The sequence below is a fragment of the Hyposmocoma kahamanoa genome, unplaced genomic scaffold (genome assembly GCF_003589595.1).
Source record: "Hyposmocoma kahamanoa isolate Upper Pololo Valley unplaced genomic scaffold, ASM358959v1 80, whole genome shotgun sequence".
Taxonomy (NCBI): Eukaryota; Metazoa; Arthropoda; class Insecta; order Lepidoptera; family Cosmopterigidae; genus Hyposmocoma; species Hyposmocoma kahamanoa.
Window position 1 is genome coordinate 5,429,430 of NW_020654051.1, and position 25,076 is coordinate 5,454,505.

At 37.5% G+C, this 25,076-nt stretch overlaps 2 protein-coding genes across 2 annotated transcripts in view; both read left to right on the forward strand.

The window, feature by feature from the left end:
* Positions 1-18,222, forward strand: part of LOC113233888 — a 44,231-nt gene extending 26,009 nt beyond the window's left edge. The window contains exons 7-10 of the mRNA XM_026469117.1: positions 6,347-6,531; positions 8,676-8,755; positions 9,691-9,768; positions 18,149-18,222. Of these exons, the coding sequence (XP_026324902.1) occupies positions 6,347-6,531; positions 8,676-8,755; positions 9,691-9,715 (290 nt within the window). The 3' untranslated portion in view covers positions 9,716-9,768; positions 18,149-18,222. The remainder of the gene's footprint in view (positions 1-6,346; positions 6,532-8,675; positions 8,756-9,690; positions 9,769-18,148) is intronic.
* Positions 18,223-19,509: 1,287 nt separating this feature from the next.
* Positions 19,510-24,067, forward strand: LOC113233938. The gene is made up of 4 exons (XM_026469173.1): positions 19,510-19,628; positions 22,123-22,268; positions 23,695-23,859; positions 24,059-24,067. The coding sequence occupies exons 1-4, from the start codon at positions 19,589-19,591 to the stop codon at positions 24,065-24,067; spliced, it is 360 nt and encodes a 119-aa protein (XP_026324958.1). The 5' UTR covers positions 19,510-19,588.
* Positions 24,068-25,076: the final 1,009 nt, after the last annotated feature.

Consider the following 25,076-nt stretch of genomic DNA (forward strand, 5'->3'; position numbering starts at 1 on the left):
AGCTGGACATAGGCCTCGACCAATGCGCGCCATTTCGCCCGGTACTCAGCTCGCTGCATCCATCTGCTGCCAGCAGCCCTTGGCAAATCGTCTCTCCATCTGGCCATAGGGCGTCCTACACTACGTTTGCCGTGGTCTCCACTCAAGAACTCACTTCTCCCATCGGTTATCAGTTCTCCGACAGATATGGCTATAGCCCACTGGCACTTCAGCTTGCTTATTCTACCAGCTATGTCGACAACCTTAGTTATCTGTCGGATAACCTCGTTTCGTACCTTGTCCTTCAAAGGTTCTCCGAGCACAGATCGTTCCATAGCTCCCTGAGCGACTTCCAACTGGTGACCTAACCGTATCGTGAGGGTCCACGTCTCAAGGCGCCACTTGTTAAGGCAAGTGTTTTTATTTATCCTCCAATTTTACTAACGAGAATTTCGCCTCTCCACTGACTGCTAGTAAAATTATTATCTTTTGTATGTAATAATTATATATAATAATTGTAGATAATATTATAATAATTATTATTATCTTATTCATTCAATACAGTAAATTAGTTCTTACTAAGTTTCAACAGTAAATGTAAATTACGGATTTCCGAAATTATTCGTGTACTGAAATTAACAGCCGAGGCACCTTCAAAAGACGTCTCGACGTCTCGAAAGAAAATACTGGCAAAAGGGAAAAAATACGGAAAAACACAATTGTATGCTCATTGCTAAAAGTCCAAAAGACGTCGAAGGACGGAGACGACTCGTTAAAGGAGACACTTATGAAAAGAAGAAGATTGTAGAAAAAAATCGAATAGCTGACGTAAACAATGGAGAACGACGGCTACCGGTGCTGGAACAAGTTTTCTATTAACAATAAAACTTGTGGTGGACAGCAACAATGAATGAAGTAGCGCGCCTGGTGATAAAATTATGTGAATGGAAACAAAATAACTTGTTTTGCGTAAAAACAATCTACATTATCGTTCAGGGAGTCAACTGCAAAAAAAATTAATATAAAATTGAAAACCCTAGTTTTCAAACTTTGCAGTATGTTGATGAGAAGACTTGAAGACTGGTATTAACCAGTCTTCGAGCCAGTAGATAACTGACCTCTTAACTGACCAAAGCAGAGAATATAAAAATAACGAGAATTGTCACTCTTCGCCCCTCCCTAGCTTTAGATACCTGCATCGCGTCCCGCATATTGAAGGTCATATTGACGGAACGACAACAAGGCTGTCAGTTATCTACTGCGTTTTTTTTTCATGGTACCATTAGAATTACTTTAAAATCGAACTTCGACTTCCTAGGTCAGTAGTTTGTCCTACGAAGAAGTAAAACCATTTCCGGAAATCCGAAATTCGAGAAAGTAATTAATTAATATTTGGTGGCTTTAACAACTATATCTCCACTCCTTTTTTTATTTATTTAATAATCATTTACTCCAATACAAATGTTACATTAATATTTTTAGTTATAGATCAACACTAGGATTTGTTAATAGGTACTAAAATAATTTAAAAAACTGGGATTTGCAAGAGATTTTTAACCTAAAAAACTAATCTAACCTAAAAAAAATCCCACCCTGTATCGAACACTAGGATTTGTTAATAGGTACTAAAATAATTTAAAAAACTGGGATTTGCAAGAGATTTTTAACCTAAAAAACTAATCTAACCTAAAAAAACTCACCCTGTATCGCGCCCGGCTCAAAAGTTTCCATTATACTGGGAGCATTGCCTAGCTGAACGGCAATGGACACTTGCTGAACCAATCACGACCCAGAGCGGTGATTGCAGCGCCTGTCTCTAAGTCGACGATCCAACTCGTTAAACAAGCCCGAGTTTCCGCACCCCAGGGCCCCGCCGTCTCCACCGCGACCGGTACGAAGTCGTACATCGGCTCCAAGGCATAATATTTAGCATATTTTAGTTTCGCGATATTTTCAGCCGAGGAACCTGCCAACCCCGAAGTTTGTCTTAAGTGAGACGCAGCAAATGGACTTAAACATATTGCGTCCCACAGAAGACAACGACCTTTCCGCCAAGGAACTAACGTCAAACCGTTCGGCCTTTTACCATCGATTCGGTTCAACCCCGGGGGCTCGAGCACGCAAGGGATATTAGCCTACACCATCGCCCGTCGCACAATATCATTTATGGTGTGGTGTCTAAAAACGACCCGCATATCTTCGACAACTTTTACCATGATGTCCTTCCTCCATCACCATTGTACCACACACACAGCGGTGCGGCTCACACGCCTTGCTATCCAAACGCAATGCTACCGCTTTCCTCAAAGAATGATCATCGAGCAGAGTACCCAACTTTGGAGACGGCAATGCATGTAACCACGCTCCCGACTCCGATCTAGCGACGGCTTTAAAACGAACCATAACAATACCCGAAGCGCCCTCCAACAAAGAGCTGTATATTTGTTTGCAGAGAATATCGTCCTAATTTCCCTACACACAAGTATTGTCTGGGCGTTCGTCGCTCGGGCAAAGACTTAACCACCTTGCAAGAGCCTCTGACTGGAAATCCACTGCCATCATGAGCTAAATTGCGAGCAACGAGATCCGCAGAGCCATAAGAGGAAGCCAAGAATGCCACAAAGCCTACATCCTGCACTCGACGCACTCCAACACCGCCATGCCTAACCAAAAGTACAGGTTGACACCACTGTGGATGACTGAAAATGATATTTAGCACGACCTCCAACGTAACACTGAGTGCGTCGTCCACAAGGGCCACATCCTGCTCAAAAAGCCACGTAAGATATCTCCTTAAAATGTATGTCATGTAGAAAATTACGCAACAAAACGAGAGCAACATGCGCCGATAGATGCATCAGATGTTCCCGTGCTGTTAAGTGCCAGCCAGTATTTTAGTTTGAAGAGCAGAACTGGCACCCTCAGGAAATATTAGCGCACCCAATAACCTAACAGACGACTTGTCCAAGTGCCTGATGCCCGGCAAAAGAGCCTTCAAATTCTCCAGTAAGTCCGATTTTACACCCCCACAAGCGAACAACTCGCATTTGTTTGGATTAATTTCCAGACCAACTTGCCTTCAAAGCTGCTCCAAGTCTTTTTAAATCTTCCAAAAACAACTTCTGGATTTCCGCCAACAGTGTCATCATCCAGGTACCAGACATTCAATTGGCTATCCAGACATAATCTTCTGGATAGCCAAGCAGAACAAAAGTCCCAGAGGATCCACCTGCTGCGCGCCCACCTGCTATAAAATTGATTTTTCACCAATAAAAAGATTACTGGGGGCCGAATAGCACTGGTGAACGAAGGGGTAAAGGGATGGCACATGTCGCTCCTTGTAGCTATATCTATACATATATGTGGAACATCTTTTTCTGACTATTGGTTATTAGTAACATTTAACAGAGTCACTGAAAAAATTAAATTAACATTAAATCAAGTCTAAAGTTTCTTTGTTTTAAAGGTTTTAAACGCTCGTGGTTCGGAAATTGAAATTGACGTAACGTATCCCTTTTTGTCTTTTGCGCATGAAATGTATAGGATAAGGACAGTTAGCTATTTGATTATTTTGATAACTTTTGTAATTTATGTGAATTGTGTATATGTATGTATGTATGAGAACAATTAGTATTAATAAAAATTCGTCGCTGCAACATTACGGGATGTGGCATTAGAAAAAGCGAAAATCGACCGAATGTAACATAGTACATGCACGCGTTATTTTCTGACTATAAATCACACAAAAGCCCAAATATCTCATTTAATTAGACATATTTAAGTAGTTTACCCATAAATCTTGCCAAATTTTGCTTTGGTTTCTTCAAATTGCTTGTTTATTTGTATATTTTGATGATTTTTATTAACGATTATTTTGAGATAGTGTTGTGCTTGGAAGCATACATGTTATCGATATTCTGTTATTAAAATAATTCACTACGATATTTTTATTTTATTATGAGTATTACTTTGACTATTTCAAGTTTACCTAAAAATCAAAAAAGAAAAAAGAATGGTTAGAAATCACAGGAGTGCCGAATATAAACATTGAATCAAAGACCATCTTCATTTATTCGCTTCATTTTGAAGAGTCAAATTATAACATAACTTTCAATGTAACTAGATTGCATGATAATGCAATTCCATCATTAGGTTTATTGGTAAACAATTTTATATTTAATTTAGATTAAACAAGACTCATTTACTAGGCGTTCTCAGATCTTGAAAAGAAAATTATCCACTCGTTTACGATTTTTTCCCACTGACAACTTTATTCTTATTTTATAAAGCCAGCAATACAATGACCATGTTGGTCCAACGTTGCCGGGTGAAGGCCAATACCAACGTATATACAGCCTATTTGCCTTGCCTTGCTTTGCCACCGTTCAGTGACGCTCGCCTAGCCGTTTGACGTGGCTTGTCACAACTCGTAGTTGCTCGTGGCTACTTGTCTCACTTTGGAGAGGTGTCGATTTTTCTGCACAAATCAAAGGCGCTCGGCCAATAGTAGGCAATTGACATCATATAATCAGATATTTGCATGCTATTTAATATATGTGAAAAATGTTTACTAACAGTGTTTCTTGTTACATCTTCTGTTATACCATGTTTTAAGCAAATAAACGTATCATAATAATATTATTATTGATAATATTACTACTTTAATTTATTTCCAAAATTAAATGGAAGTATTACAGATTCACTTGAATCAGTCACTGATGTTAATTCTATACCAATGCATAAATACAAAAAGCTTACACTATTTGAAAACTGTTTAAAAATTTCTCTATGAAAATATGAATTTTGATGTTGGGAATGTATAAGAGATCTCCAGATTCATATTTCAAAGTTTGCTCTTTTTTTATATACTCTCAAATTACATTTTTTCTGTACAACATCACTTTTCGTTATATTTGAGTGTTTGTAAACGCAAAACAATAAATTCAACATTTCATGTGATATTCCCGGATATTCCCATATAACCTAAAATATTCCCAAATGGAATATTGATCTACCTTAAATGTTTGCATGTCGATAATGACTTATCGATAGATTATGGTACGACACTAAAGAATCCGCCATTTGTTCGTTAAATTTTTGTTTACGTATGCACGTTCGTTCCGTAGTTAGGGCAGCTCCTTTCTTTTATTTTTTTTCCATCCTCTAAGAAAGGCATCACATGCATATAACGTCTGATTTATATATGTCAATATATCATGTCCTTTGGTTTCCATAGTGTAAGGTGTTTGCCTTTCAGTAATTAAGGAACTTCATAGGCATGCTTATCTCAAATGTTGGAATGTTTTGAAATATTTTCTATGTAATCGATAAATTTAATCAATGTGATCATTGTGAAAAAATCGAAGGGTTAGCAGAAGTGGCAGTGTAGCTCGTAGAACTGACGGCAGTTGGGGCAGAAAGGTTCTTGAATGGAGACCACGAACCGGAAGGCGTTCAGTGGGACGGCCCCCTACTAGATGGACAGATGACCTGGTAAGGGCGACGAGTAACCCATGGATGCACGTTGCGTCCGATCGGCTGGTCTGGAAATCTTTGGGGGAGGCCTATGTTCAGCAGTGGACGTCTTCCGGCTGACATGATGATTGTGAAAAAAATGTGTTAAAATAGAAAACTAGTAATTATTGTAAAAAACAGACGTGTAAATGAAATGTAATTCCATCCTTGGCCAGACTGGATGTAGCAGAGATGTTTTTGCAAGTTTGTATGGCGCAAGGCGACATATTTCCTGGAGCACTTGACGCGGTGGATTCGATAATGCAAATGAAAAACTTCGATTCGAAAGTAGTGTTTATTACCTCGACAGAGGGGACTGTCTAGCGATGACGCCTCCAGTCCTATATGCTCATCGAGTATATAACCAGAAATAGAGACGAAACAAGGGTCGTCCACCCCTAGCAACTCCTCAGGCAAATGGGCATTATATTACTTATAAATATCAACTCTCGCTGAAATAGTACAGCGCCAACAACTGACCTGTGTGTACGTCTCCGTATATTCGCTGATGTTTGAATGGAAGAAATACATGAATGCAAGACAATGTTGTAAAAATAAAAAGTAATGTTTAGGTGCTCTAAAACATTAAATAGAATCTAATGAATTGGTAACGTATGTGGCAAACCGCTAAAATTTATAAAACGAAAATTTCTTTCCTTGCCTAAACTAACTTCGTTTTGTAAGTACGAAAAACTTGCTTAGCTTGTGTTTTTTTTCTTTTTTCCTTTAATGGCCGATTCTTGCTAAGTCGAAATCAAACTATTATGTAATCGTTTATGTAATCTCAGCCATTTCCCTAAAATAACAGCTTCAGTCACCCTGAGTGCGCCCTTAATAAAATTTTATTTTTCAGCTCTTATTTACTATTCAAGAGGGCATCGTCACAATATATATCGTGTAGACTACCGTCCAAACATTGAAGCGATGTGGGAAGACTTAACAAATATGAAAGACCAGTTCGCAAAATTGAGAATGTGCACCGAAACTAGACAAATGTTTAGAATAATTACAAAATTCTTATGCGATGACGGATTATTCGTAAGTTATTTTTAAATCCAATTTTTATATATATCACTATGTAAGTCAAGTCAGAATAAAACTTCATGAGCTATAAACAAAGATGTAACTAACACAGATAAACCTCGCGCTAATGGCTAAGGAAAACATTATGCACCATGCACCACCTGCGTGTCAAAGCAGCAGATCGATTCAGAACCTTACGATAACTCTGTTATCGACCGATTCGAATAGATATCGTACGATTTCTATTAATTTTTATTCACAATAACCGAATCGAACGTCAAACTCTCGTATTCGAAACCGAACCGAAATGACGTCACACCCCTACGATTACTCGTACTTCTCGACCGGCAAAGGCTACAAACGTTATTCAGAACAGTTATAGAACGAAAGTAAGTTCACAAAGCAAAAATGTAATATGAAAATCTTTTATTATTTTAAATAAAATCTGGATTTCGTTCAATTTCATTAATTTATTTTAATGCGAGACTAATGAATTCCCATATTTTAGGCCTTTAAAGTCTTAAAAATGTATATAAAAGGATTTCATATTTCTTATAATCTATACTCGCCGAGTAACTCCATAAACGTTGTTGAATAACGATATCGTATCCGAATCGAACGTTTTAACTCGAATGTTCTGAATAGCTCGGAAAGAGCCCTTCGATTCGAGAACGATGTCCAATTCGAACGATTCGGTTAAGATACCGAAGGGTTCTGAGTCGGGGGCCAGGTTCGCAACTAGGGTTTTCATTCCGAGATTTTTTTTTACAAAATATACGAGTATAAGTGCGCATTTCACCTGTTGGACAGTGACGATGAGGTTGACGATGGAGCGCTGCACACGTAAATAATGTCTATTCACTCTCGCCTTAAAAAGGCCCAAATTATAACGTTCAGGAAATAAAGACTTATTTCGCAGACAGGGAATTCCGCTCCCATCCATATAAATGTGGAAGCGTAACGCTTCGTCTGAATCTTTGTATTTGTATATTGTATAATATCCACAACATAGGTGTGGAACCCAATCTCGAAAATGTCGAGACATTCGAAGATTTTTTGGCATTTCCGAGACTCGAGACTAGCATTTCCATTCGGGAATATCGAGACTTGAGAGATCATAGCTCGTTTGGAAGAGCGATAGCCCGCGTTAAATCGGTTTTCAAGATTTTAATTTTTTTTATTGAATTGATATTCAATTATTTTTTGTGAAATTACTCCACTAGTTTGTTGTAATCATTAATACAAAGATCGAACACTCAGAAAAATTCCTTCGATCCGGTCGGATTCGAACCGACGTCTTCTTGCATACCGTGCCAGACGCTATACCAACTAATTTTTTCTGAGTGTTCGATCTACAGGTATGTATTAATGATTTCAAGATTTTATAAAAAATTTACTGTGAAACTAAATTAATGTTTGGTAACATTTGTAATCTTCGTTCGTAATATCTCAAGGTTATAAAGTTTTTTTAGAGCCGTAGGGTTTTAGCCGGTAGAAGTCGGGCAATTTTCGGCGGCATTTTCTAATTCTAAAAAAAAAATGTTAAAGCCTGTTTTTTTCTAATGAAAAATTTATTTGCTTTGGTTCTGAGTTGTGCAAATAAGGTCTTCTCGACCTTTAAAGATGTCTAGATTCATTTGAAAGCTTTTACCCAAAAATAGACAAAATATCAAATTTTTAAAACCTCATTTATTTTCTGGACTCACTGTGCCAAGCCTTGACGTTTCGCAAGCTTAAGTTTGTTCGAGTCATAGATTTAGTACCTATATGGATGGTTCGAGCACAATACAATGAAAAAAAGTAAGTTGTGCAATGAGTGCATGGTAGACGAATTAATTAATGAGATCTACAATGCGCTCAGTCGCAGAATCTCCACTGCGCAAAGTGTCTACCGCACGCAAAAAGTCCATTTCTCAGAATGTCCCCTTTTTCCTTTTAGTATCAGAAAAAGGAGAGAAAAATTAAAAAAGTATGGTTTTAAATTTCCAAAATTATATTTACATATATTTAAATTGACGTAAATTTACATGTTATTATTTACTTGTGATGTCTCATCTCAGGAAAGAAAAAGCGTCGATATTGCGCAACCCAAGTTCAGTGGGTGTAGCTCTACTATATTTACATTTTCACCATAATTCCATACGAGAATTCGTTTCCAGGGCTTGACGATGCAAGTGATAGGCACTATTGGAGGAGGAATCCTCTTGACACTGGTGTTGATGACGCTATGCCAGATAAGGTACGTAAATTATATAACAGAGTTTACGCATTTCTTTTTATTCATGCATTACTAAAGGTGTCGCGACATCTGCGACATTTTGTAAGTAATAATAATAATAATTTATTTTCTCCACAAATTTTGGTTACAAAATATTTGTTACAGAATCAGGTTTTATTCAATAGAGAACGAAGTCTGTAGGAGACTGGAAACTAAGTGTGTCTTAGGCTTCCAAGCTCCCCAAAATCGAAGTTAGTGCTATTAAATTTACACCAATTTTGACAGAGATGTTCATAACAATATTTTATTCGAACATATATAATATATATACATATTATATATATATATACACATATATATAAAAAGACATCCAACAGCGCGTGTATAGAATCGTGCGTGTGTGTAGCTATTTTTGTAGTGAAAAATTGGGTATGTGAACTCGTGTACTTCCAGAAACTACATCTTCAGTTCAATAAAATTTTCGGCGTCTGTATAATTTATATTCAATTTTTTATTCGATATAGGTGCTTAGTTACAAATTACTCAATTAAATTAATTTAACTGTTTATAAACAGTCCTACGTTTTACGTATGCCATAAAATTGGCAATAGGTACAACCGAAACAATGACGTTTGATTTTTATACGTGCGTACACAATAAAGTGTTTCATTGATTTTTGATTTTTCGGTTTTTTTCGAGGGGCTTTGCAAACTTTTCAAAGATGTATGATACCGCCATATTACCCGTTATCATATCGCTATAATCAAAGGGCTAATGGGTGAAGGGAATTGACGGCATTAAGCAGGTGTGGTGAACTTGAAACTCGCGAAGACCCGTATCCATCAATTGGGAATAGAATTGATATATCCTAGAGTATATTTTTTACTTCAATAAAAGTAACTATTCAGGGTCATTGGTTTCAGTATAATATGTATTAATTATAGTATTTGTTTCAGGTTTTTGATGTACACCGTTCGTTAAAACTATTATACACAAATAAGAAAGTAATAATAAATAAGTGTCAACGTGAAGAGGTACGCATGAAATTAAAACGTTGATCGGAGCCATTGACCTACCAACAAACGGACATCGGGTCTAATACAAAAACCACGAAAAAAATGTCCGAGGTTAACCTATACAAACGTAGTGACATGTAACGAAATATAAAAAGCTAAAACATTTAATTTAAATTGTAACGTCATTGCAGTACTGCCTAAATTTGCTTACAACAATTTAAGGGCCTAAACCACCATATTCAGCTTCTACTGGAAACTTAACAAAATGCACCATATTTAGCTTCGACTTAAAATTACTTGAACATAAGAGTAATGGAATAGCCTTTCTCGTAAATATTAATTAATTTTTATATATATATTATTATGTCGAATTTGTACAAATTCACTTAAAGGTATAATAAAGAGTTGGGCAGATACATACATACACTTATTACTACAAATGTGAAAATAAGCGTGTACTATAAGAAATGTACTAAACCCAACTAAACTAAACGTAAACCCAAATATCCGTAATTCAGATTTATAACAAAACCTTTACGCTTTCGAGTAATTTTGATGCTATTTACATAGACAAAATTAGTTTTTGTTTTGTAATCTTCGTAAAAATACATTCAAACACACACAAATACATACAAATTCGAGCTAATGTTATTTTCTGACTTCTGATAGGCAATCCCAAGGCGTAAAACGAGTACAATAATATTTTGTTAGTTATTGCTAATGTTTAATAAAAAAATCATTTTAAAAATAGGATTAAAATCAAAGCAACTTTACAGTTTCATTGTTCTAAATAATTCAATCGCTTGTGGTTCGAACAATTGAAAATGATCAAGAAGTTTATGAGCTTCTTGAAACTGACGTAATGGGTCTCTTTCCATCTTTTGCGCATGCAATGAGTAGAAAAAGGACAGTTAGCTATTTCGTTATTTCGTGTGCTTTTGTAATTTATATTTACGATTCAGTTATATATAAATTAAATACTATAAAACTGTACAAAATGACACTTTTCAATGACAACTCTGATAACATAATATATTTGTTCAGTGAAAATATGATACATAATCCTGTTTTCACACTTTACTGCAGTAATTTTTACATGTTATTATTTGTACTGCATATATTGGTACTGCATGATTGACAATCGCGCTGTCACTCGAACAAACGAAGACTATTGAGCGATTGACGCTCTGTATGCAATTTTAACGCCCTACAGGTGCGGACACTTTTTAGTGCGAACCCGACGTCAATTTATTGGTAGGTCAATGATCGGAACAATAACTTTATACGAACATAAAATTAAGAAACAAAAACCTAGCTGCGCAAAAACATAATAAAATTAAAATGTTAATAGGTATCACAGGTAGTAGAGACTAACCATTAGTAAGTAGTCACTTTTACTTTACAATGGCCTATAACTGCGCTTCTAAATATTGTATGAAAACTATTATAATCTGTTCCAATCCATTTTAAACAAAAAGTAAACAAAAGTGTTTTCTTAAAATTCTAAAGCAATCACTCAATAAATCGAATAAGTTAACACTTTCACGTACACACATCAAAAAAAGTTTGCGATCAATAGCATATATAATTCTTTTAATTTAACTTTATCAAGAAAAAATCTATGTTGTATGCTTTCTTTAAATAGGAATACCCTGTTTGAAATTAAAATATAAAACTATTTTTTATTATTTATTTTAAAAAATTGAGCCATTAATGATAATGTAATAGTGATAGAAATTTCATAGAAAGAAAAAGACTGTTTAATTAAACTTAAACAACAATTTATTATTAAAAGGTGTGAATTCAATATAAAATAACTCCTCCCCTGGCTCGAATACATGCGAAGATCCTCCTGGGCATGCTGAGGATCAAGTTATCTAGCATTTCCTGGGGTAACCTATCCCATTCTTCAATAGCGGCTTCCCTGAGCTCTGGAACTGTCTGGGGACGTGGCTCACGGTTCCATACTGCTCGTTTAAGAGCATCCCACGCGTGCTCTATTGGGTTTAAGTCGGGCGAGCCGGCAGGCCAGTCTAATCGTGTGATATCGTATTCTTGAAGAGCAGCATTGACTCGTTGAGCTCGATGTGCGGGCGCATTATCATCGACCAGTACAAATTGGTGCCCATGGTTTACTCGGAATGGTCTGACGATATCATCAATAGCAACTGCTTTGTACATGTCTGCTGTCATGAAGCCCCGATACGGGATCAAAGGCGTTCTAGCTCCAATCATAATGCCACCCCAAAAGGACACCGATTTTTCGCCTTGCTGAACTGTTCCAGTGGCAGTTCTTTGTCTTTCACGGTCGCCTGGTCTTCTCCAGACACGGACACGTCGGTTATCTGGATGAGTGCTGATTCGGGATTCGTCAACGAAGAGACAGTTTTGCCAAATGTTTTCATCCTCACCTTCTTCATTTTGCCGAAGTCTAGCCCACTGCAATCTTCGTTGTTGACGTTGCCGGGAATTGAGCGGAGCTCGCCAAGACCTCCGTGCTCGTAATCCAGCCTGGTGCAAGCAATTGCGAACGGTCTGCGTGCTAACTTCAAGCCCAGAGGCGGCCCTGACTTCTGCTTTTATTTTAGTGGCGTTGATTGTTGGATCACGGGCTGCCAGCAATCTAATATAGCGCTTTTGGGCAGCTGTCAAAACAGTTGGGCGACCGCTGCGGGGTCGGTCAGCTAAATTCCCCATTCCGTGATACCTCTGCAACGTAGCCACGACACAGGATTGGGATATAGCAAGTCTGCGTGCTATTACTCTCGTGGTGTATCCTTCTTCCCTCAAAGTTACTATTCTAGCTCGTAAAACCTCTGATAATCCTCTTGGCATTTTTTCAATCACAACTTTCCGCGAAAAATATCTTGAATCGCTTATAATTGACTAAATCAGATTTCTGAATGAGCGTAAGCTAGGACTGAAAGCCTTTTTATATGAAAAAACAATTGAACGGGGTCATTGTTTTATGTTCTAATTTATTTTTAAATAAAGAATCTAAAAAGAAGAAAAAATCATAGTATAATCTACAGTAACAAAAAAGATTTCAGTTTTTCGAAGTGATCGCAAACTTTTTTTGATGTGTGTATATACCTATTACTTTTTCCAACAATATTCATTTGAATAGCATCGTAAAATCGTGTTTCAAAAATTGTAGTCCAAAAATGAAGTCATTTTACAACTACAAAAAAGGTATGACTTGTCTATGGTTGAATAGTGCTGTATGAAAAAAAAAAACATTCGGTTCATTCACTAAAATTTTTGTAATCGATTAGTAAATCGAAAATTTCAATCGCAATCGAACGAGATACTCGTTAATTAATTTATTATTAAAGTTAATAATTAAAGCTAATTAAGTGAAAGGATTTATAGAAGGATTTAAAATTAAGATTTCGGAAATTTTAAATATGCTTTTATAGGTTGTGTAAAGAAACCGCTAGTAAAGCTCAATTGAACAAATCGATTTGTAGTTGGCAGTAAAATAGGCCATCACTAAACCGTCTATGGTCGGGTCAGTGACTTGTCTGTTTACTTTTTGTTTAAACGAAGTATAGTAGCGTAGCTACAGCGGCGCCACATTGGTGCCAATGCAGCTCTTCTTTATGCGTCTAATTTGAATTTACCCTAAGGCTCAACTCACCAGGCGCAGAGTCGAAGCGTCGCGACGCGTCATGTTTTCGCCTATGGTATATTCATCTTTATTTTCCCATTATTAAGGTACAAATTTGTGTTATGCAAATATGGAAACCGGCGCGAGTGTCGTCTCGTGCCGCCAAGCGTTGTAGTTGAAAAACAGAACGCGATGCGACACTTCGACTCTGCGCTAGTGTGAGTTGAGCCTAAGTGTCATGCTTTTGGTTACCATCATAGAGGTTATGGTTTCCATCGTAGAGGGAGAATAAAAAAAACAATAGAGAAACAGAAGGTTGTGGGTTCGAATCCAGACTCGCACCTCTGAGTTTTTCGAACTTTGTGCGAAATTTAATTTGAAATTTATTATGAACTTTTCGGTGAAGGAAAATATGGTGGTGAAACGTTGAAGAAGGTTCAAAGTCCTCGGAAAACGTGTGCAGTCCCCAACCCTCATTGGGCCAGTGTGGTGGACTGTCGCCTAAGCACTCGCCTGAGAGGAGACCCGTGCCCAGCAGTGGGACGGTTAAATGGGTTCCTGATTATGATGAAATCTGCTGAGTCTAAGGAGAGAGAATCCGCCAGACCACATTTAGCTTGGTTGAGTTTCAGTAACCAAATAAAACAATTATGACAAATCATGACTTTTTTATTGGCCCTTGAACAGTATTAACTTAGTATACATATTTCGAACTGGAAAAGTATTGAAAACTAAAAAAAATACAATATTTAAAATGACCCATAAATTGGGGAAAAGATAGTGACAAAAGCACGGTATCCCCAAAATCAGCTTAAGCCTGTCTAATTTAATTTATATGTTATTTATTTCATCTCTTTTTTTCGCGTATCATAACCACTGCTGGTTGAAGCGAGATGGACATATTTAACAAAAGTAAGATATTCTCCTTATTTTAGGAGGTTTATACGATGCAAACAAAAATCTTTCAATCAAGAAAAACACTTCAAATATCATCTAAAATACATGAAATCGTAATATTCCAGGCTTGTAAGAGTATTTCACTAGTAATTCATACAAGAAAATTCATTGATTGTAATGAAAAATTAAAACTTACGTGTGAAAGGCTATGTTGGGAATTTTTCGTTCCGTACGGCTTTTACAGCCTAAAATATAACAACGCACCATTATTGTGAGCTGCATTAATTGTCAATTACTACAAAGGAACGGTTATTAACTTTGTAAAACACTTCTTAAAAGCACAAACACATAAATAAAATCGATGCACATCAAACACTCGGAAGGATTTGCTGGACTCAACGAGCGTTGAGTCATACAACCAAAACCGCATACGTAGAAAGGGACAAAAAATAATGTTTTCTCGTTTACTCTGATATGTCTGTGCATAAATCTATCTCGCTTATACGGTTTTTATTATTTATAGAGCTCCTCTACCCAATTCTCCCTCTACGGTTTCCATAGTCTAAAGGTGTCATGCCATAAAGAAAAATCCTTAGAGGATGGAAAAAAAATTGAAAAATCTTAAAGATTTGACATCACATGACATATGACGTCATGTTTTTAAACTTCAAAATTAATGCCGTTATAATAATATATTTTATTTGTTATTAAATTGTTAAAGTGAATTTAATTGAATTTTTGACTTGAATTTTTTATTCGAGCAACTATTTACATAAAATACAAAATTCTTGTGAATAATGTTTTAAAGGAATAATAGTGAAATAATATTAAAAATAAGCAGCGGAAAGGGCATAATGGTTTGTATTCAATTAACACAACCCATTCTTCATCTCAAATCACGTGTGACAATTACCTGGTACCCGTACTGGAACCCGTAAAAGGCATAGAATAATATAACAATAACGAATCACCATTGCTTAAGCCTTTTGATACAATCCAACCTGTTGCTACTGAGTATCTACGAGGGTGGTAACTAGTTTTTATTAGTAATAATAATACAGTCTATTGCTTCAAAAGTCCTGCCGCAAATTCGCAACGGGGCGCAGCACGCTAAACTAGTTAGTTTAGATGACAAGATATATATATCTATTAATATATGGAATTGCACGATTTAATTCCGCCTTCCCCTTTCCATCACCGGAACACTGACTAGACTCAGGTTGGGGTTACACACCTATATTCCAAGGACTCACACGAAGCTTTACGCATCCACATTTACATGGCGAACGGCAGTGGAGTGAAATTCCTAGCCTGTAGACTTATTCCTTGAACGCTATAACTCGGGCCTTTTCAAAGCGAGAGTGAATAGGCATTGTTTAGGTATGTATGCTCCATGTCGACCTCATCGTCACTTTTTATCAGATAAGATTGAGGTGAAATTGAAAGTGAAAAAGGAAATCAACCCCTTCAGGATTTCGGTGTTTCTAAATAAATATTTGTATATCTTTATCATTTACAATGTTTACTTCTCATATTGCTTCAAATAAGTATAATTTAATTTATAAGCATATGAAGTAAAATACATGGATGCAACTTCAACTCACTAAAACGCAAATTCAACCTCGTAACATTCGGCAAAGCTGTATTAAGTAGTAGGAAATTAAATTAACAATAAAATTGGCAGTTGACTTATTTCAAATAAAACCTAAAATAAAAAGTAAACTAACTGAGCAAACTTTTAAAACAAAATATTGCGTTATTTTGGAGATATTACTAGAGTTCTGCCGAATGTGACAGTGTATATACACAATGCCATTTTATATGTGTATCATTGACTTACAATTATATGGACTTCGGGTCCGCGCTAAAAAGTGTCCGAACTTATAGGGCGTTAAAATCGTATACAGAGCGTCATTCACGCTTTAGTCTTCGTTTGTTCGACTGACAGCAAAGCAAGCAAAATTAGACAGTTCTGCGATGACATTACAATTTAAAAGCTTTTTCATATTCCTTTACATGTCACTACGTTTAAATAGGTTGACTTGGGACATTTTTTTCGTGGTTTTTGTATTAGAGCCGTCGTCCATTTATTTGTAAGTCAATGGTTAGTATTGTGTATTTAGTCTTTATTTCGAGAGCAAATGATGCGTTTTAAGACGTAAAGTTGGATACCTGTTGTTTAACATGGATGATCTCATATATCCATCCGTTAGTCTAAGAGCGATGCCACATGATGCGTTGAGTCGGCGTTGTTTTTTCAAAATACATTTTAATAAGGGACATAGAGAGAATGAATTATTTTATTTTGGTACTATATTAAATATTTTGTGGCTCCTTATATTCAATAACTACTTGAAAAATACGTACTGCATCTGCGTCTTCGATTCAATCAATCGCCTCGGCGCCGAGGAGGTGTCCCATCACTAAACCGCGCTTGTGACGTACAAATTTGCCGATACAGGTCTACTACCATCCATTGCCATTGTGTACAGGGAGCAATTGAGCACCCAGATAATCGTCCTTAGAACCGTGGTGCGCAATGGCGATGTTGTCGGTTTTTTGGCTGCAGTTCAAAGGAATCGGAGCGTAGCGTGGCCAGTGGTGTTTTAACAGTCGCCCATTCTAAGTTCGTTGTCGTCTTCTGACGCAGGAAACAATTTAATTGCCTCGGCCGTGATTACTTCGACGTCCATCTTGAGTGCGTCGCCAGGCAACACTAAGCCATGCACCACTGTGTGAACACCAGTATCGCAGAGGGGCGATGATGGCCTACCGTAGCGCATGTCTATGCCAAAATTGTTTTAACAAAAAAAGACTTCCGCGACAGCTCCCACGTGGCGTCGCTCTAAGTCCCTATCTAAGTCGAAGCTATGCACCACAGGAACTAAATATTGCAAGCTACAGCGTAAGCTGCCTGCAAGGACATTAAGGTGGTTGTTATGGCTACTAAAAACGAAAGTAAATTAATTTGCTACTAAATCTATTGGATTTTTTTTTTCTTCGGCCGCGCATCGAACAATCCACAGCCCGCGAGATGCCTCGTAGAAAGGCGAAACACGTGTCGCGTACACTTTTGGTGGTGGTGTCTGTGACTGTAAGTTGCGCTTGTGTTATTTATTTTATGCTGAGAGAGGGTGGGAAAATTAACTAACAGTGCCTATGCAGAAAATCAAGCGTAGCTATTTTGCGTGATTTGGGTAGACCCGACCATGACGCCTACAGACGATAAGGGATTTTTAGGTGACGAATAGTAAAATACCTCAAGATTATGACATTAAAGTTGCAATTTCAATGATAATGATCGTAGCTGCAAAATAAAGCTGCGGTATGCATAAGGATGCGAAGCCAGGACAGCCTTCGGAATGCCTCGGCAGCCTTGAGGTCGTTTCGCAGTCTTGGGGATGCTTCGACAGCCTACAGAGTGCTGGTTTGCGGGGCGAGGGAAGACACAAACGGCAAGACTGATCTGAAGAGAGACCAGTCGCGAGCACGATGTCGCGACGGAATATTTAAGACATGCTTAAGGATGCCGCGTCGTACCTAGGGATACCGCAGCATAATTGCCACCGGTGTGCACTTGTATGCAGGGATGCCGAAGGATCCCCTACCGAACCATCCCGTCAGTGGGCTCCACCGGGTTCGCGGAGGAGGTAGCAATGATTTACTTCTATTTTTATTAACATGAACTTCCGCAAAGTAACGCCAGAATCTATTTATTAAGGAACCCCGCCTCTCACACCATACTAATCAGAGTGTATAGTTAGTCATAACAGTATGACAGTATGCCTAACCACTCGATTAGTAAGGTGCGGGCGCGATCCAGGTGCATAATTTTGTTTTCCCCGCAACATTGAAATGATTGGCTTTTTTATATTTTCTTTTTATTTACAGGATTCTGATGAGACAAATGCTACTATTACTACCACCACTGCTGTCACTACTACTTCTCCTTCTTCTACTACATCCAGTGGCAGCTTGGTAATTACTTAACATATTTTAGTGTAATTTGTATGTTAAGACAATTCATTTCAGTTTATTTATTAAAAAGGTTCCCGATAAGTTGCAAAGTTACAAAGGTCGATAAACGGACGCTTCTTAACAAATTTGATACTAGATCATAACAGTCTCTAACAATAAATATATTATGGTTCCAATAATTCATTTTTATTCCGTTCCGCGTGACGAATATATAGAAAGGCCTAATCATGGTTAATTTTTTCCAGAATATTACGGTTAATGACTACAAACCAAAGACAATTGCCAACATTCTTCAAATAATACCGCGACTGACTATTAAATTCACAAAAGCTAACAAAACGTTTGATCTAAGTAGCAGTGAATATTTGCAGGTTCGTTTTTAAAAGTAATATTACATCATCATCAGCTTACACGCATCCACTGCCGGACATAAGCCTGCCCTTGAGCACGCCAACTCTCCCGGTCTTATGCCGCCCACATCCAGCCGCTGCCAGCCATCTTCTCAGGTCTCCCATCCATCTTGCCGCAGGGCCTACACTACGTTTTCCATGACGTGGTCGCCACTACAGAAAAAGTCTGCTCCACTGGCTATCAACTCTCCTGCAGACATGTCCGGCCCACTGCCACTTAAGCTTACTAATTTTGCGATCTATCTTGGTCACTTTAGTTCTCTGACGTATGTCGTCATTAGGGATTCGGTCTATCAGAGAAACCCCAAGCATAGCTCGCTCCATCACACGCTGATCGACTTCAAAGTTGTGGATAAAGCCTGTTGTTAATGTCCACGTCTTGGCTACGTGGGACCTAAATGCGCTAGGTAAATGTCTTAGTTCTTAGACTCTGTGTGATTGACGACTTAAAGATGTGGCTAAAGTTCTCAAATGCCGCCCAACCCAGACGAATTCTGCTGTCGCTTTCCCTCTCGAAGTTGTACCTGCTAAGTCACATATTTGGCCATGGTAGACGTAATTACGCACAACGTCAAGAGTAACCCCACCTACAGTTATAGGTCCCGGACTCACGTATGCGTTGAAGTGAGTTGTGTAGATCTAAAGATATTTTCTATGTGTTCGATCTTGATGTATATTAAAGATTAATTATTAGTGTAACGACAGGTCAATTGTAATACTTATCCGTTGATTCGTACGTCTATCTATTTATAATCCTTCCGCCTTTCTAAATTTTTTATCGATTTTTCAAGAACGATGAGACATTGGAAATTGAAAACCAAAAAGAAAGTAATGCTTAAACCGACAATTCCTTATTTCAGCCAATTTATTTGTTCTCCTTGGCGTTAGTAATGTTAATGCTAATATTGATTGCAATAATACTTATCGTCATAAGTACAATACGATGCCGTACCACGTCAGAAGCAAAAATTACGTTGTACCAGGTAAATAAATAAATAAATAAAATAATACATATTTGAACGAGTGGTTAATTACTTTAGCACTTTCTCTGCGTAGATTTTGCCAATCACACCTAAATCTTAACAAGGACCATTATTTATGAGCCGTCTGCCCTATGACGGGTAATGCGGCACTATGCTGTAGGACAGACATGTCATATGTAGTTTATGCGCTCACATCTTATTTAATAGAAGTACAGGTCCTCTTGTAACGGTTTTTTTTTAATCCTAGCACATACACAATTTCTTTCACTATAATTTCCCTCATCGTGAAAGCATTAATAAACCCAAACTGTACAAAGAGACGTCCAGTGCCTCTATGATGAGATTACAGTACTATCACCAGCGACTGCATAAAATGTTTGTATACAAAATGTTGTTTCTTCTTGTGACCGCTAGGGGCGCTGTATAATTCGCCACACAAAATTGTGAAGTAATATATGCGGTAGCTAGCGACAACCTGTCACAGTAAACTCGTGGTAGAGGCACAGAGCTCGAAATATCACTCCGGTAAATAAAGCAACTTTTTTTCTATCATTGCTTCCGCGTTGACTAACTTGGGGTTCGCGAACCTGAAGGACCCTTTTCATTATTCTTGACCAGCTTATGTGCGTTGCACTGTTGCGCCGCTGCTGCTGCCGCCGATAAATTGGGCCGGCGTAAAATCGGCGTGGAGAAAAGCCATGTTATTTTAATGAATGTTATTTTAAATTATTTTGAATAAGAATTAATTACAATGAATTACTTCCTGTCGACGTATTTTCGATTTCATTGCATTTAAATTACGAGCGTTTATTCTTGTGATTCTTTTTATTTTACCACACATTCAACATTTCATAAAAATTAAGCTCAATAGTTTTAGTAATGGTATCTGCATACCCGCTGAAGTACAACTTGAAGTGTAAAAAACGTTGATTATAGTTGATTTTAAGTTTTACATAACATTGCTTTTAAATGCCTGAATACGTGTGGCGCATTATAAGTTTTCGGAATGAATAAGAAAAAAATACTATAAATGGTCATAAATGAATTTATTGTTTCTCAAAATATTCTCCGTTAGCGTTAATGCACTTTTTCATACGAATATACCAATTTTGAAAACATTTATGCCACTCCTCTGTGACAATCTCTGAAACATATTTTTCATACTCTTCGACAGCCCCTTCAGGTGATGAAAATCGATGACCGCGTAACTGGTTCTAAATTTTTGAAAATAAATAAAAGTCACGAGATGTCAGGTCGGGATTATACGCGGGATGGCTCATAAGGTCAACGTTGTTCACCTTCAAAAATTCATTTGTGTGTATGGCCGTGTGAGAACTGGCATTATCGTGGTGCAAGATGATACGGCGTTTTCGATTATTTTTACGGAGTTTGTCAATAACTTCCGGCAAGCAAATGGTCGTGTACCAATCACTATTCATGGTACAACGATTCTTCAATGCAACAGTAGCCACGTGTCCAGTTTTATTAAAAAAGAAGCAAACCTCCGCTTAGAGACACTTTGGTTGGTTTCGGCTCATCTCGAAAGACCCATACGCTCTATTGCTGCTTTGTTTTGGCATCGTAACCATAAATCCATGTTTCGTAACCTGTTACTATGTCCCACACCAAATTTGATGCCCCTTCGTTAAATCTGGTAAGCACGGCATTGCACCAAGTGACGCGATCTGTTTATTAAACCTCAGTCAAATTGTGTGGGATCCACCGAGAGCACAGCTTTTTCACACCCAAACTGTATTGATTGTATTTGACTCATGCCTATGCCTAAAGATGCCCGAATCTCATGGTATGTCACATGCCTGTCTATTTTGATCATACGGCGCACAGCATCGATGTTTTTGTTGTTCACAGCAGTGGACGGGCGACCATCACGAAATTCGTCACTGAAATTCACACGACAACGTTTGAATTCTGCAAACCAGCTATAAATCGTCGTCTTGCATGGTGCTTCATCGCCAAAAGCAGTTTGAAGCCGAGCGAAGCTCCACTGAGCTGTTAAATTACACTTAAAGTCGTAGAAAATCATACTACGAAACTTAAAAGTTAAATCCATGGTGATGTAGACGACCAATTTCTAAAATGACTCCACAATGTAAAAACAAGTGACAGTCAGATGAAACAAACTGTATTCTACAGCCAAAGAGTTCCATTTTCAAATGTTGTAATTACTTTTTAAATATTGTTTATGTAAGTAGCCAGTTCCGGAAACTTATAGTACGCCCTGTGTCATACACGCCACGTCAATTTCACGCCAGTGCCGATCACGTGGCAGCCTCCTGCCGAAACCCGTCAAACGTCCCGCCGCCAACGAATATATTATCGGCGCAGACATCTATTCTTAACGTTTTAGCTAAATTCGAGCACAGCTGTGACGTTTTGCTTGGTCTCCCAAATGTCTTCAGCTTGAAAAAGTTTGGAAGCTTCTGATATGACCCTATCTTTGAATATTAATTACTAATTTTTTGTTATAAGAAAGTTATAGTTGGACTGGCGGTCCCGATTGCCATAGTTGCATTCTGTGGTGTTATAATTCTTGAAATTGATGACACCGTGTTTAAATCAAGCCGACACATGTTGTGCGACGGTCTCTATGACAAAGTGGATAGAGTTCTGTTCAAACAGGTATTTTGATTGAATTCGTTTCAAAACTGCTTGTTTTTATTCTTGTTGTTAGCCATCGAATATATGACCAGAAATAGAGACGAAATGTCATATTATTTGTTTGAAAACTACTCTGCCACATCATTACGGTGACAACTGCGCTCCGATTGGCCAACCCGAATTCGAAACAATTGACGAGTGTCGTCACATACATTTCTAATTTGTGATTTCAGTGCCAACGAGAGTTAATATTTAAAAGTTATGTAGGGCCCATTTGCCTAATGCGTTGCCAGGGTTGGATGGCCCTTATTTCGTCTCTAAATCTGGTTATATACTCGATATTGTAAGCTGATTAGTAATTAACTAATTCTTTCTTTAAGGCAGACATTCACGCACCATCACACATGCACACATACACACATACCTATACGACAATTTGTTAGTGATTCACGTTAGTTATGATTTTTTGATAATACTTATTGTAATACATACATCGCACTGTTAATACAATAGTGTATTAACTCTTAAAGTGGACTTTCTCAGAATCGATGAAAAACGAATTACTCACGTTCCGAAACAAATCATTAAAATTTATGTATGTAGTTTATTATAGTCACTTAAACTATATCTCAAATATATTAAAAAATGAAATAGAAAAATTAATTTAATATTTTTTTATTATTTTGGCCAGAACTAGCTCAGATAAAGTGTGTCTCATTTTGAGTTAAGTGGATATCTTTTGATTATTTCTTACAATATTCTAACCTAGACTAGCAGTACCGCGCTCGACGCGTGCGCGCAATCCTCGTTGTTGGTACCCCTGCTGCGCCGGATCGCTCAATCGTATAACAATCGTTTTATGAATTAGAAAAATTAATTTAGAGCAGCTGTTATAGAATGACTGAGTACTTTAATTATTAACTGGAGTTTGGAGTTTAGTACACGTCTTCCAATATTATTATTATTATTATGTATTAACTAATATCTTATTGTCAAGATATTATAATTAAGTGGCAACATGATCATTACTATAGTAAGTCGTGGATGATATTGTTGGTAGTACATAATTATGTGTAAATAAGTAATAAGACCGTTGTTTGTTTGTTTGTACTGTTTTTTAGTGTAGAATGTGGTATGTAGAATACAATGTTTCCTCGTGTATAATACAATGTTTTTCGTTACACTTGCGTGGATGTGGAAAAATAAGAAATTGATACTTCTATTCACATTATATTTACAAACTTTTGAGTGTTTCATAAATAAATATTCCACAAGGATTTTTTGCATTACCTAAAGCTAAGTACACAAAAAAGCGAGAGATGTGTGATAGGTAATATTAAATTGCATATTTATCCGAGCTCTACTTATTATCACTAGGTATTATCCAAACTATCATATGGAAAGTTTGCAAGCGCAACGATAATTTAATATTTTACTGTTTTTGCAGAAATATTTAATAGATTCGCATACAAAACTTGCAGAGAAACTTTCGAAAAGCGACAAATATTCAAAATTTTTTAACACCATTCCCAATTATGCAGCACACCTTGCTGACCTCAGGACCGCTGCAGATAATTCAAAACAAATTAAAACGGAGGTAGCGATGCTTCAGGTACGCATATCTTATTTATTCAGTCATATATAATTATTTGTAATAATTATATTTATATTTATTTAGTATATTACAGTCAAAACAGTTGTATTCACAAAAAATGTGACAGCCGAAACAAACGCGGCATGCGTACATAGGAATATTACTTGCATTAGGTAAAGTTATAAGATGAAACTTAAATCAAAATTTAAATAACCAGCATTACTAAACAGCGTTCTCCAAAAAGTCAATTAAGTCGCCAGTTGCGACGAAAATGGTATTTGAATTTACCTTGCCAAATTTCGATACTTCCCTAGTTTTCATGTATTTCCATATATTTCATTTCATAATGGAAATAATGGTTTGATTGGATTTATAATTGCGTCCATGTTCCATCCCTTTCCCGCGCGCGAGAGCTAAGTAACGTCACCTAACTTGTGACACCTGGCGGACGAAGAAGAAAACTCTCGCCCTGTTGAAATTTCGCTGATCGACAAATACAATGGCCGCGCCCGCAACCGTATCCGTTTATTGTGAAAAATCATAGTGAAAGTGAAAATAACGTCGCCCGCCTGTGCAGTCGTGCGGAACCAAATTCTGGGATTGTACAAGGACTAGAATTAATAGCAGTAGAGCTCCTTGTGAAAGAGTTCGTCCAGAGTAGTACTGCCACTTTACCTATTACTGCCGCCAAGCAGTAATGTCAGCATTACATCAAGTCACCTCGTAGCTTTCGAAGCATACGGTCGTTTCCATTCAATACGCGCTAGTCGATCTTTAGCGAATTTCCAGCGATTCTCAACTATTTTCAATCGATCATGGATACATCAAATTGTGGATCCTGTGGGGAAGCATTGAGGGAAGGAGTATACTGTACAGCCTGTTGTCAGTACTTACATTACCATTGTGGTAACATCACTGAAGGTGGATACCGTAAGTTAGGTGACAAAAAGAATTTGTGGCGCTGTAACCCTTGCAAGCAGGCGAAACAATTTGGAGTATCTGGGGCATTGACACCAGCTGTCTCACCGTCACAGTCAACAACGGCAACAAGATCCGCGCTACCTGTGCACAGCGACATGGCCTCAGTTCTCGCCGAAATCCAGGTCATTACTAGGAAATTAGAGCCTCTTGAGACCTTCGCGCAGGACCTGAAAGCTCTAAGAGCAGAGTTCACAGAGCTCAAAACATCGGTCGAGGTAACTGCAGTAACAATAGAGAAGTTCAATGCACGGCTG